Source organism: Panthera leo, chromosome A3 (genome assembly GCF_018350215.1).
Source record: "Panthera leo isolate Ple1 chromosome A3, P.leo_Ple1_pat1.1, whole genome shotgun sequence".
Lineage (NCBI taxonomy): Eukaryota > Metazoa > Chordata > Mammalia > Carnivora > Felidae > Panthera > Panthera leo.
This window is the reverse complement of record NC_056681.1, coordinates 51,796,144-51,811,173: the sequence shown is the minus strand read 5'-3', so window position 1 is coordinate 51,811,173 and position 15,030 is coordinate 51,796,144. Positions and strand designations below refer to the sequence as shown.

The window sequence follows — 15,030 nt, the reverse complement described above, 5'->3', positions numbered from 1 at the left end:
AAATCTTGAAATGAAAACATTGAGTGGAGAAAGAATAAGAAACATTTGTTAAAAGTTTTAACATGGGAATTCAAAAAGAGATAATAGGGCTTGATAAATTACTAGCCAGTTTGATCAAAAAGAAAAAGGAAAGGACCCAAGTCAAGAATGAAAGAGATCACAAGCAACACAGAAGAAATAAAAACAATAATAGAATATGAGCAGCTGTATGCCAATAAAATGGGCAATCTGGAAGAAATGGACAAATTCCTAGAAACATATAAACTACCAAAAGTGAAACAGGAAGAAGTAGAAAATTTGAACACACACATAACCAGTAAAGAAATTGAATTAGTAATCAAATATCTCCCAAAAATCAAGAGTCCAGGGCAGGTGACTTTCCAGGGGAATTCTACCAAACATTTAAGGAAGAGTTAACACCTATTCTCTTGAAGCTGTTCCAAAAGATAGAAATAGAAGGAAAACTTCCAAACTCTTTCTATGAAGCCAGCATTACTTTGATTCCAAAACCAAAGACCCCATTAAAAAGGAGAACTACAGACCAATTTCCCTGATGAACATGGATGCAAAAATCCTCAACGAGACATTAGCCAACCAAATCCAACAATACATTGAAAAAAATAATTCACCACGACCAAGTGGGATTTATACCTGGGATGCAGGGCTGGTTCAGTATCTGGAAAACAATCAATGTGATTCATCACATCAATAAAAGAAAGGATAAGAACCACATGATCCTCTCAATAGATGCAGAGAAAGCATTCGACAAAACACAGCATCCTTTCTGATAAAAACCCTGAGAAAGTAGGGATAGAAGGATCATACCTCGAGATCATAAAAGCCACATATGAAAAATCCAATGCTAATATCATCCTCAATGGAGAAAAACAGAGGTTTCCTCCTAAGGTCAGGAACAAGACAGGGATGTCCACTCGTAACCACTGTTATTCAACATAGTATTGGAAGTCTTAACTTGAGCAGTCAGGCAACACAAAAGGCATCCAAATTGGCCAGGAGGAGGTCAAACTTTCACTCTTCGCACATGATATGATGCTTTATATGGAAAACCCAAAAGATTCCACCAAAAAACCACTAGAACTGATTCATGAATTCAGCAAAGTTGCAGGATATAAAATCAATGCATAGAAATCGGTTGAATTCCTACACAACAACAATGAAGCAACAGAAAGAGAAATCAAGGAATCAATCCCATTTACAATTGCACCAAAAACCATAAAATCCCTAGGAAGAAATCTAACCAAAGAGGTGAGAACTCTCTACATTGAAAACAGTAGAAAGCTTATGAAAGAAGTTGAAGAATAAACAAAAAAATGGAAAAATATTCCATGCTCCTGGATAAGAAGAACAAATATTGTTAAAATGTCAACACTATCCAAAGCAATCTACATATTCAATGCAATCCCTATCAAAATAACACCATTCTTCACAGAGCTGGAACAAATAATCCTAAAATTTGAATGGAACCAGAAAAGACCCCGAATAGCCAAAGCAATCTCGAAAAAGAAAACCAAAGCAAGAGTCATCACAATCCTGGACTTCAAGCTGTATTACAAGGCTGTAATCACCAAGACCGTATGGTACTGGCACAAAAACAGACACTCAGATCAATGGAACAGAATAGAGAACCCAAAAATGGATCCAAAAACGTATGGCCAACTAATCTTTGACAAAGCAGGAAAGAATATCCAATGGAATAAAGACAGTCTCTTCAGCAAGTCGTGCTGGGGAAACTGGACAGCAACATGCAGAAGAATTAACCTGGACCACTTTCTTACACCATCCACAAAAATAAACTCAAAATGGATGAAAGACCTAAATGTGAGACAGGAAGCCATCAAAATCCTTGAGGAGAAAGCAGGCAAAAACTTCTTTGATCTTGGCTGCAGCAACTTCTTACTCAACACGTCAAGGGAAACAAGGGAGGCAAGGGAAACAAAAGTAAAAATGAATTATTGGGACCTCATCAAAATAAAAAGCTTCTGCACAAGCAATGCTAAAAGGCAACCGACAGAATGGGAGAAGATATTTGCAAATGACATATCAGATAAAGGGTTAGTATCCAAAATTTATAAAGAACTTATCAAACTCAATACCCCCAAAAAAATAACCCAGTGAAGAAATGGGCAAAACACATGAATAGATACTTCTCCAAGGAAGACATCCAGATGGCCAACCAACACATGAAAACATGCTCAACATCACTCATCATCAGGGAAATACAAATCAAAACCACAATGAGATACTACCTCACTCCTGTCAGAATGGCTAACATTAACCAGGCAACAACAGATGTTGGAGAGCATGTGGAGAAAGATGATCTCCTTTGTATTGCTGGTGGGAATGCAAACTGGTGCAGCCACTCTGGAAAACAGTATGGAGGTTCCTCAAAAAACTAAAAATAGAACTACCCTACGACCCAGCAATTGCACTATTAGGTATTTATCATAGGGGAAGAGGTATGCTGTTTCGAGGGGGCACATGCACCCCAATGTTTATAGCAGCACTATCAACAATAGCCAAAGTATGGAAAGAGCCCAAATGTCCATCAATGGATGAATGGATAAAGTAGAAGTGGTATATATATACAATGGAGTATTACCCGGCAGTCATAAAGAATTAAATCTTGCCGTTTGTAACTATGTGGGTGGAACTGGAGGGTATTTTGCTAAGTGAAATTAGAAAAAGACAAATATATAACTTCATTCATATGAGGACTTTGAGACACAGAACAGATGAACATAAGAGAAGGGAAGCAAAAATAATACAAAAATAGGGAGGGGACAAAACATAAGAGACTCTTAAGATGGGAACAAACAAAGGGTTACTGGAGGGGTTGTTGGGGGGGGATGGGCTAAATGGGTAAATCATTGTTGCACTATATGTTAACTAACTTGGATGTAAATTAAAAAAATAAAATAAAATAAAAAATAAGAGGGATAATAGGACAAAAACAAAATATGGGAAGAGAAATAATCACTATCCAAAACGGTAAAAAACAAACAAGCAAACCCAGCAACCTACAGATTCAAGAAAGTATGTTAAGCCTAAGCAGGGTACATATTTAGGAAAACCATACAGAAGAACACTGCTTTAATTTTAAGACTGCTAAAAACATTAAATAAAGATAAAATTTTAAAAGTGTTCAGAGAAAAATAAGACCAGGAACAGTAAAACTAATGACTATTAAGGAGGAAACATCCTGTGTCTTAAATATAAATAGGAAAAGAGAAAAACTCCCTTTCTTGTTGTAATAGGCCAGTGTAATCTTGAAACTAAACATGTCAAGAATGTTACAAGAAAAGAAAAATTCAAACCAGTTACATGAATATAGATGTAAAATTTTTAAATGTTAGCAGGTTGAGTCTAGCAGTGCATAAAAATAATACAACTGAGTGGATTTAATACAGGAATACAAAGGTGATTTATCATTTGAAAATTAACACATCTAATAAGAGTAGAAAAAGAGTAGAAAAATCATAATTTCTGCTGATAATAAAATTGAGCACCATGTTGATAATAGTAATAAAAGAAAACTTAATTTTGATAAGTATCTACAAAAAAAAAAAAACCAACAGCAAAATCATACTTAATATAGGTTATTGAAATGTTTTCCCTCTGAAATCAGAACAAAGTGTCCTCACTGTTCCTGTTTCTATTGAACACTATAATGAAATTGCTAGTCAGTGCAATAGGGAAAAAAAAAAGTAGAAAATAAGGATTGGAAAAATAAGGAATAAGAAGTAAGACTTATCTACTGATGATATGATTATGTACTTATATACAGAGGTATCCAAACAAGTAAGTAGAATTAAGATAAGTATACAGACAAGTTAGTAGAATTAAATAAATTTAGGAGAATCTTTGGATATAAGTTCAATATTCAAAAACCAGGTGTATTTTTATATACCAAAAATCAGATAATAAATGTTATTTATTGAAAGATACAGATAATAACATCAAAAAATATTAGCTATCCAGGTTAAATCTAAATAAAGATGTGTATAACATATATACTGAAAAGTACAAAACATTATTAAGATAAAATAAAGAATACCTAAATAAATTGAAGTTTATGTTATGATCATAGGTGGGAAGACTCAATATTTTTAAGCATGACAGTTCTTCCCAAATTTATATATTAATCCAATTTCAATAGTTTATTACACTGCATGCTTTAATGATTTGTACACTTTTCTATACATACATTATAGTTCAATAAAAAGCTCAATTAAAAGATCTTTCCCATTAAAACATATACTTGTAAGATATCAGGAGACTTAACAGATTTTTATAGAATGCAGTAAACTTAGATACTGTTAATACTTTGAGGACTAATGATGATTTTTAGCTGTGTTTTATTTTAATTAAAAAATTTATTTTATTGTTGAAGTATAATTGACATACAATATCCTGTTAATTTCAGGTGTATATCATAGTGATTCAATGTTTTTATACATTTCAAAATGATTTCCAAGATAAGTCTAGTTACCCTCAGCTGTGATTTTCTTTAATCATGAATGCTACCTCTGTTTTGTTACATTGTGTGGTTAGCCAGACTAGATAAGATAGTAGATTATTTTGGAAATCTTTAGTATGAAATCAGCTTAAGTTTTATATTGAAATATTTAATATTTTCTCACTGTAGTTAAATGAAGTAAGTGAAGAAAACAAGAAGATGGAGATTCAGGCTAAGAGAGTTCAAGCTCGTTTAGATAATTTACAGGTAAGCTGCCTGCACAAGTGAATTTTAAATGATTGCCTTTGGGTTTTCTCACATTTAATACAATTGTGTTTTAATTCATGGATATGCACTGTTGCAGAGGAAATATGAGTTTATGACAATACAGAGACTGAAAGGAAATTCCCATGCTGCTAACGAAATGAAAAGTTTAAGACAAGAAAAAGTACCAGTCTCAAAAACTCACAAGGTATGATGTGATTGAAAATTTCTCCAATAGAAGGCAAAGACATTTTTTCTCTTTGTTCTTGAACCTTTTTTTTCCTATCCTTTTTGATATGAAAAGATTCACCATAATAATTCATTTACAGAGAAATAGCTGTATAATGTTTCTAATATGCTTCTATTTACAAAAGCAAAACAAAGTATTTCAGTAGTGTTTCAGGCCTAGTAACATTGACAGATCACAGGACCTTAAGCTTAATAAGAGCTTTATTATTCATTGTGTTTTAAGAACCCATAAGCTTTCAATGTTTTCTGTCAAGACTGCAATCCACACCTGAATGAGCTCTAATTTATTTATTTTTTCCTAATAATTTTTTTACATTGAGGCATAAATTACAGTAACATAATGCATATTGTTAAGTATATAGTTTGGTCAGTATTGAAGAATGCCTATACTCCTGTAACCTACAACTAGATAGAGAATATTTCCATCACTCTAGAAAGTTCCCTTGTCCCTTCTCAGCTCTTCCTTGTAAGAAGTAGCTGCTAATCTGCATTCTATCACCATGAATTCATTTTACCTATTTTAGAACTTAGGTCAATGAGATTGTATAGTATGCATTCATTTGGGTAAGGCTTATTTTACTCATTATAACATTGGGTGTATCAATAGTTTGTTCCTCTGTAGTTGCTCAGTAGTATTCCGTTGTATGACTGTATCACAGAATTTGTTTATTCTTCTGTTGATAGACACCTGGGCTATTTCTATTTTTTGTCTATTATGAATAAAGCTGTTAAGAATATTTGTGTACAAGGCTTTTAGCGGACATGTGTTTTCATTCATCTTGGAAATACAACTAAGGCCAGAATTTATGGGTCATAGATATTTGACTTTTCATGAAACTGCCAGTTTTCCAAAGCTGTTGTACCGTTTTATACTCCTATGAATTTTGTGATTGCTCCACAACCTTGCCAACATTTGTTTTCAGTCTTTTTCATTTTGACCTTTCGGTAGGTGAGTAGTGATATCTCAATGTGGGTTTTTAATAATTTTTATAAATCCTCTACTTATTTTCATAAAGTGGGAACACAGCACTGTTTAAAGATTTTTGTGGAATCTGAGTAGTAAAATCAGGAGCCACCATTGGGCAGTGTGACTCTGAAGGTGTTAACTATCTGGCTTATGATGAAGACATCATGACTCAGGACCAAATTCAGCAAAAGATTGCTATGCAGAACCTTCTCTTCTTGGAGCTACTAGAACTCACCATCCTATGCAGGGAATATGCTGGATGACATCTATCACTGGAAGATTGAGCACCTCCACCAAAAGTTCTCATACATCTGCAAGACCAGGCTTTATGTGAGCAGCTGCTGCTGCTGCTGCTCCTCCTCCTCCTCCTCCTCCTTCTTCTTAAATGTTTATTTATTTCTGAGAGAGGGGAGGGACAGAGAGAGAGAGGGAGATAGAGCATCCAAAGTGGGCTCCGTGCTGCCAGCAGAGAGCCCAATATAGGGCTTAAACCCACAAACTGGGAGATCATGACTTACGCTGAAGTGGGATACTTAACTGCTGAGCTACCCAGATGCCCTTATATGAACAGCTTCTATCGAGGTTTTGGATTCTCCACGTGGAAATGCTGCTGGATGTCAGCAGGGAGTTTTAGCAGTTCAAGCCCGTGTCTGCCAAGATCAAAGAAGACCTGGTGTCCCAGGGCTTCACTGTTCACAGTTGAAGATTTCCACACCATGTTTATAGACCTAACTGAGCAGATGGAGAAGCAGACCTAAGTAGCCAACTTGTTGCCCTCCTTCAATAACCAGAGGACCTTGGACTTTCTGTTAGTCTACCTGCAACTGTTCACCTCAGGCTTCCTGTAGTATGAGCACTTCATTGAAGGTGGGTGCACTGTAAAGGAATTCTGCCACCAGGAGGTAGAGGCCACGTATGAGGATAGTAACCACATTCTTGTCATCATGCCAGCCCACGCCCTCAGGGTTCCATCCAGGTGGGTGGAAGGAGATTGCACAGAGGGTATAGCACCAACCTGCACATCTTTCCCTGAAGTCTCTGGGCCTAAGATCTACCTTCTCTACCTCCTGGAACTACGATTTCCTCTACAAATAGGACTTGCCCCTGTCTGCCACTGCCCTGGCCTGCCACTGCCCTCTGCCAGGCAGCACATATGTTCAGAAATATTTTTTGTGGTTGTAAATGGAAATATTTCATACCCCCACTCTGACCTTTTTCCTCTTATACAGCCTTCCATGTTGTATTAACTCAGTTTTATTTCTACTCGGTACTTAATGATGACTGAAGTCATCTAAAGTTTCCATTTGAAGAAAACAGGTTAAAATTACTCGTTCAGAATAATGTAACTCTAATCTCATTCTGATTTTGTAGATTGCTGTCTGCTTAATGTTACTTTTTTATTTATTTGCTTTTGTTTCTTTGTCTTTTCAGATTTCTAAAAAACTAAATCTAGTGTAGTTCCCTGTTTAAGGTAGATGTGTGATAAATGTAGAATTAAATTGACTAAAAGTGATTTGAAGGAATACTAAAATCAGTGTAATTGAATCTATAAATTTTTCTGGCATTTTGTTCTTTACTTCAGTTTGATAGACTCTCAGAGATAGACTCTCAATACATATTTTAATGGCATTCTTTAGGTAACTTTTTCTATAATCCCCAAATTTAAAACTTGTCTTTGAAATTTTATCAGGTTGTGAACTGAAATATATGTTTGGTTTAATTTTTTACATATAGGTACCACTTAATGCACAAGTTTATGAACTTTTAACTGTCTTCATGGACTGGATTTCAGATCACCACCTTAGTAAATTAAAAAGCGAAGAATCTGGAATGGATGGTGAAAAGCCCCTACTGAAATTTGCTTCTCAGAGAAATGATATTCAGGAGAAGTGTATAAAGGTTTGTTTCTTGATTTGATACATATGACTTATGAAGATCAAAACTGGAAAGCCTATTGTATATGTTATAAGGGAAAAAATATTGAAAATATTTTTGATTGAAAATTGACCATACCAATAGTTCTGAAAAGATTCATTTCAGACTTAATTAAAATTAATTCATACTTTTATTTTTCTTAACATAATGGGAATTTCTTTTTAAAGATAGAGACTAGAAGTTAACATCTTAATCCAGAAATGGCAAAATAATTGTATACTAGAGTTAGGCAAATGATCAGTGATACGAACAATTCCTGATTGATAACACATGATTTCCACTAAAATAATTTTGTTTTACTTTTTGTCATGAAGGGATGAAAAGTCTATTTGTAAGGGGCTTCTCGTTAACAAAAAGAAATGACCATTTTCTTAAGTTACAGACATTAATTTGGATATTAGTATTCATGATTTCTAGTTAGTATATGTGGTCATTAGAGGTTGACAACTATATTCTACAAGAAATATATTAAAACTTTGAAGAGTAGACATCTAAAGTTGTTTGTTTAGTGTTTTCAGAAACAATTACATAATTGTTAAATATTGGCTAGGGTTTCATTTGACAAAATTATTTCCAGTTTTCATCTTTACGTAACTAAAATGTTTCTTCTAAATGCCTTTTCTGCTTGGCAGAATAATGGCCTTCAAGATACTCATATCCTAATCCCTGGAACCTTTCCATATGTTATGTTATATGGCAGAAGTGAATTACGGTTTGCTAATCAGCTGACTTTCCAATAGAGATTGACCAGGTTGTCTGAGTGGGTCCAGTAGTCATGTGAGCTTTTAACCAGACAAAGCAGAAGAACAGGTCAGAGACTCAGCCCATGTTTGCTAGCTTTGAAGGTGGAAGAAAAGTGCCATAAGCCAAGTAAAGCTTCTAGAAATTAGTGCAATTTTAGTTATATTTAAGGCTGTGATTAATTTTCAGTTAATTTTTTGTCTCTGGTGTAAGATAAGCGTCCACTTCATTTTTCACAAGTGAATATCCAGTTTTCCCCTCACCGTTTGTTGAAGAGACTGTCCTTTTCCCCATTGAGTGGTCTTGGCACCCTTGATAAACATTATTTCACCATGTATGTGAGGGCTTATTTCTGGGCTCTCTGTCTCATTGGTTTTTATATCTCTATGTGAATATGACACTGTTGTGATTACTGTAGCTTTGCAGCAAGTTTGAAATCAGGAAGTGTGAGACCTTCAACTTTGTTCTTTTTCAAGATTGTTTTTTGTCTGTTCACTGTGCCTGGAGATTCCATATGAATTTTAGAAAGAGTAGTAGTCTATGTTGTATAAAAGTTTTACATTTTTGTGTAATTAAGCCCATATCCTTTCTTATTTATTTATTTATGTATTTATATATGTATTTTTTATTTTGAGAGAGAGTGAGTGAGTGAGCAGGGGAGGGGCAGAGAGAGAAGAGAGAGAATCTCAAGCAGGGATTCCCAAGCCCCTGACAGAGCAGAAGTCCAGTGCAGGGCTCAGTCCCACAAACCATGAGATCATGACCTGAGCTGAAATCAGCAATCAGACGCCTAACTGACTGAGCCACCCAGGTGCCCCCCCCCCCCCCCCCCTTATGCTTTGTTTTGTTTCTGCCACTGCATCAGTGTTATTTTTTTTTCAATCTATGAAGTTTATTGTCAAATTGGTTTCCATACAACACCCAGTGCTCATCCCAAAAGGTGCCCTCCTCAATACCCATCACCCACCCTCCCCTCCCTCACACCCCCCATCAACCCTCAGTTTGTTCTCAGTTTTGTTTTTTGTTTTTTTTTTTTCCAACATTTTTTTTTTTTTATTTATTTTTGGGACAGAGAGAGACAGAGCATGAACGGGGGAGGGGCAGAGAGAGAGGGAGACACAGAATCGGAAACAGGCTCCAGGCTCCGAGCCATCAGCCCAGAGCCTGACGCGGGGCTCGAACTCACGGACCGCGAGATCGTGACCTGGCCGAAGTCGGACGCTGAACCGACTGCGCCACCCAGGCGCCCCTGTTCTCAGTTTTTAAGTGTCTCTTATGCTTTGGCTCTCTTCCACTCTAACCTCCTTTTTTTTTTTTTTTCTTTCTTCCCCTCCCCCATGGGTTTCTGTTAAGTTTCTCAGGATCCACATAAGAGTGAAACCATGTGGTATCTGTCTTTCTCTGTATGGCTTATTTCACTTAGCATAACACTCTCCAGTCCCATCCACATTGCTACAAAGGGCCATATTTCATTCTTTCTCATTGCCACGTAGTACTCCATTGTGTATATAAACCACAGTTTCTTTATCCATTCATCAGTTGATGGACATTTAGGCTCTTTCCATAATTTGGCTATTGTTGAGAGTGCTGCTATAAACATTGGGGTACAAGTGCCCCTATGCATCAGTACTCCTGTATCCCTTGGGTAAATTCCTAGCAGTGCTACTGCTGGGTCATAGGGTAGGTCTATTTTTACTTTTTTGAGGAACCTCCACACTGTTTTCCAGAGTGGCTGCACCAATTTGCATTCCCACCAACAGTGCAAGAGGGTTCCTGTTTCTCCACATCCTCTCCAGCATCTATAGTCTCCTGATTTGTTCATTTTGGCCTCTCTGACTGGTGTGAGGTGGTATCTGAGTGTGGTTTTGATTTGTATTTCCCTAATGAGGAGCGACGTTGAGCATCTTTTCATGTGCCTGTTGGCCATCCAGATGTCTTCTTTAGAGAAATGTCTATTCATGTTTTCTGCCCATTTCTTCACTGGATTATTTGTTTTTCGGGTGTGGACTTGGTGAGCTCTTTATAGATTTTGGATACTAGCCCTTTGTCCGATATGTCATTTGCAAATATCTTTTCCCATTCTGTTGGTTGCCTTTTAGTTTTGTCGGTTGTTTCCTTTGCTGTGCAGAAGCCTTTTATCTTCATAAGGTCCCAGTAATTCATTTTTGCTTTTAATTCCCTTGCCTTTGGGGGTGTGTCAAGTAAGAAATTGCTACGGCTGAGGTCAGAGAGGTCTTCCTGCTTTCCCCTTCCAGGGTTTTGATGGTTTCCTGTCTCACATTCAGGTCCTTTATCCATTTTGAGTTTATTTTTGTGAATGGTGGTCTAGTTTCTCAAGTGGTCTAGTTTCAATCTTCTGCATGTTGCTGTCCAGTTCTCCCAGCACCATTTGTTAAAGAGACTGTCTTTTTTCCATCGGATATTCTTTCCTGCTTTGTCAAAGATGAGTTGGCCATACGTTTGTGGGTCTAGTTCTGGGGTTTCTATTCTATTCCATTGGTCTATGTGTCTGTTTTTGTGCCAATACCATGCTGTCTTGATGATGACAGCTTTGTAGTAGAGGCTAAAGTCTGGGATTGTGATGCCTCCTGCTTTGGTCTTCTTCTTCAAAATTACTTTGGCTGTTCAGGGCCTTTTGTGGTTCCATATCAATTTTAGGATTACTTGTTCTAGTTTTGAGAAGAATGCTGGTGCAATTTTGATTGGGATTGCATTGAATGTGTAGATAGCTTTGGGTAGTATTGACATTTTGACAATATTTATTCTTCCAATCCATGAGCACGGAATGTTTTTCCATTTCTTTATATCTTCATCAATTTCCTTCATAAGCTTTCTATAGTTTTCAGCATACAGATCCTTTACATCTTTGGTTAGATTTATTCCTAGGTATTTTATGGTTCTTGGTGCAATTGTGAATGAGATCAGTTTCTTTATTTGTCTTTCTGTTGCTTCATTGTTAGTGTATAAGAATGCAACTGATTTCTGTACATTGATTTTGTATCCTGAGACTTTGCTGAATTTATGTATCAGTTCTAGCAGACTTTTGGTGGAGTTTATCAGGTTTTCCATGTATAGAGAGAGAATTCTAAGTAGGCTCCATGCTGTCAGCGCAGAGCCTGACACAGGACTAGATCTCATGAACTATGAGATCATGACCTGAGCCGAAATAGTCAGATTCTTAACTGACTGAGTCCCTGGGTATTCTTGATTGCACGTTTTTTCCTTTCAATACTTTCGATATAGCATGCCACTTTCCTCTGGCCTACAGAGTTTCTGCTGATGATAGCCTTTTGGGGTTTCTTGTAAGTGATTGTTTACTCTTGCTGTTTTTGAAAGATTTCTCTTTATCACCACTTTTTGCCTTTTTTTTTTTTCTTTTAAGCAGGCTTCACACGCAGCATGGAGCCCAATGTGGGGCTTGAACTCATGACCCTGAGAGCAAGACCTGAGCTGAGACCAAGAGTCAGATACCTAACCAACTGAGCCACCTAGGCACCCCGCTCTTTGCCATTTTTGTATGTCCCTTGGTGTGGATCTTTTGGTTTACTCTTACTTCCTGGATCTGGATGTCTGTTTTCTTCCCCAGATTTGGGATATTTTCAGCTATTATTTCTTCAAATAAATTTTCTGTCCCCTTCTCTCTCTCTTCTCCTTCTGGGATCCCTATGATGTAAACATTATGCTTGATGATGTCACTGAGTTTTCTCAACCTATTCTCATTTATTAGTAGTAGTATTATTTGCTATTCAGTCTGGTTGCTTTCCATTACTCTGTCTTTTATATCACTGATCCCTTCTTCTACCTCCTCTAACTTACTACTGATTGCCTCTACTGTATATTTTATTTCAGTTTGAATTCTTTATTTCTTACTGGTTCTTTTTTATATTTTCTATGTATATGTTGAAGTTCTTACTGAATTAATACTCTCTTGTCTCCAATCTAGTGAGCATCTTTTTGATCATTATTTTGAATTCTTTATCAGGCATATTATCTCTGTTTCACTTAGCTCTTATTGCTATGGTTTTGTCCTGTTCTTTCTTTTGGGACATATTCTCTGTTTCTTCATTTCATCTAACTCTCTGTGTTTGTGTCTATGTACTGTGTAGGTCAGCAGTGTCACCTTGTCTTGAAAACAGTGGTCTTGTGTAGAAGAGGTCCTTTGGTGTCCTACAGTGCCGTGCCCACTTGTCACTAGAACCAGGTACTCCAGGTGTTTCTCCTATGTGGTGTTTCTCCTATGTGTTTCCCCCTCTTGTGTCTAAGCCTTTAGCCCAGTTGGTTACAGTGATCCTGCTTTGCCTGGTATTAGCATAAAGGGCAGGATTTGGTTTTTTCGCCATTCAGGTATCTGTCTGAGGCTTCCATGGGCTCATAGGTGGGTGGTGCCAGCAGTCAGGCTAGCTGTCTGCAGTTAGCCTGTCTGCTATAGATGCAAGGCACTGAGCAGCATTACTTTCTCCCAGCAGGGCCAATTGAGAGGCTTTCCTTGGTGAATGGAGCTGGCAGTCAGACTTGATTCGGCACTTAGCCTCTCTGCCATAGGTGCTGGTGCACCCAATGGCAGGGCTTTCTCCCCGTGCAGCTAGCTAAAAGACTCAGCTGCTAGAACTGTGGGCGTGCTGGTGTATGGGGTTATCTCCCCCTCGCCAGGTCAAGAGTTACTTTGGAGTGGTGCCCATCCCTGCCAGGGCTGCTTGCAGGGTGTAGTGGGGTGGGACAGCTTTGGATGGCTGCCTGGTGAGGTGGATGTTTTGGATGGGACAGGTTTTTACAGGGATTACTAGGCTAGCGTAAGGTATATAGTGTTAGCAAGCTAGGTGGAGAGTTTTAGCCTCGGCTCCCACAAGTGCCTGGCTATCTGGTCTCGGGGAAGGAAAAAGAAATGGTACCTGCGAGCACTTTTGTTTTTGGAGGAATCTGAAGATCCCTGCCCCTCCACTGCACCTTCTGAGATTAGTAAATTAATCTTTACATATACCCCAGGTGCTTTTCAAACTGCTGCTTCTGTGCTGTGTCTTGGGGCTGGAGTTATTTATTATGGGAGCTCTTGAAGGATGAGGACTCAATTTCCTGTTGCCTTCTGGATGCCCAGAGTTAAGCCTGCTGATTTTTAAAATACCTGAAGTTAAGCCTGGCTGATTTCAAAAGCTCCCAAAGTTAAGCCCCACTGGTTTCTAAAGCCAGATGTTACTGGTACTTGTCTTCCCAGTGCAAGTCCCCAGTGCCTGGGGTGCCTGCTGTGGAGTCTCATCCTCTTGCTTCTCTGTGCTTGTGGTATCCCTCCCATTTGTGGTTAGTGTTACTGGGGATTTGGTTCCCAACTACATCCCTGCCCCTCCTACCCTTTTTGATGTCACGGCCTTTCTACAATTAACTGTTGAAGGTCGTTTCTCTCAGTCTTCAGGTTGTTTACATAGTGAGTTGAATAGGTGTAGTGTGAGTGTACTTGTGGGACAAGGCGAGCTCTGGATCCTATTCCACCATCTTCCTTTGGATCATCTACTTTTTCATAGTTTTAAAAATGCTTCCACATATATTTTTTCATGTAAACCTCACAGCAATTTTTGTGAGATAACCAGATCTGTTATTATGCCAGTTTCACAAGCAGTATTAAGAGAGTTTTGAGATTTTATTATTCTACATGGCTGGGAAGAAAATGGCAGATTTGGAATTTAGTTCATGGACATTCTGCTGTCTTGTCTCTTATAATCCATGATGAAAAACAAAATTGAGTAAGTCTCTGTGTAAAGGTTATAAGCATCAGTACAGTTTTCCATGAATAGCTAGCTACTCATCCCTTTATTGGCTTTGTCAATCAAAATTTTTCTTTAAAGTTGATGTAACTCATTATCCACTAAGATATGAAAATTCAAGTTTCAATCATATACAAAAGTCTATTCTAGACCGCACAGTTAAAATAGTAGTAGAATATGAAATAATTGTTTAAAATAGCTTGGAAACTTACATGGTAGCTAAGGTTATTATAAGTATGACTCCCTAAGAAAGCCATATCTCTCCATCTGTATCTCTCCATTCATCCATCCATTAGAGGATCAACTACTTTACCTTTTTTACTTTACCTCACAAATGTCTATTAAATTCCTATTACTTTTAGTGTATGATAAATGTGGAGTTTTTTTCCATGTTGAAAGGCTAAAGATTGGCATGTAAAAAATTATTACAAGAATTACTGAGCTCTCTTCAGGACTGAGACACTGGGTATCAATAGATTTCCTGTCAGGTCTCTCATTACCGTGTATTTTCTGTGCGCTAGCTATTATTTCTATGTATATCTTGAATGCTAGGTAATTGACTGTTTTGTGTATTTAAACATAACTGCTTATAATGTCTTGATTCTGTATTTTAAAGTTCATTGATGTTTTGAGAAGATGTTGGA

General features: G+C 37.4%; 1 protein-coding gene and 1 pseudogene across 8 annotated transcripts in view; both read left to right on the top strand.

Moving 5' to 3' along the window:
* Window positions 1-15,030, top strand: part of CCDC138 (coiled-coil domain containing 138) — a 134,313-nt gene that overhangs the window by 32,476 nt on the left and 86,807 nt on the right. For all 8 annotated transcript variants that reach the window (XM_042931835.1, XM_042931828.1, XM_042931831.1 and 5 more), the window contains 3 exons: window positions 4,667-4,744; window positions 4,842-4,949; window positions 7,692-7,856. In XM_042931835.1, coding sequence (XP_042787769.1) covers window positions 4,667-4,744; window positions 4,842-4,949; window positions 7,692-7,856 — 351 coding nt within the window. The remainder of the gene's footprint in view (window positions 1-4,666; window positions 4,745-4,841; window positions 4,950-7,691; window positions 7,857-15,030) is intronic.
* LOC122214792 lies at window positions 5,822-7,052 on the top strand (annotated as a pseudogene).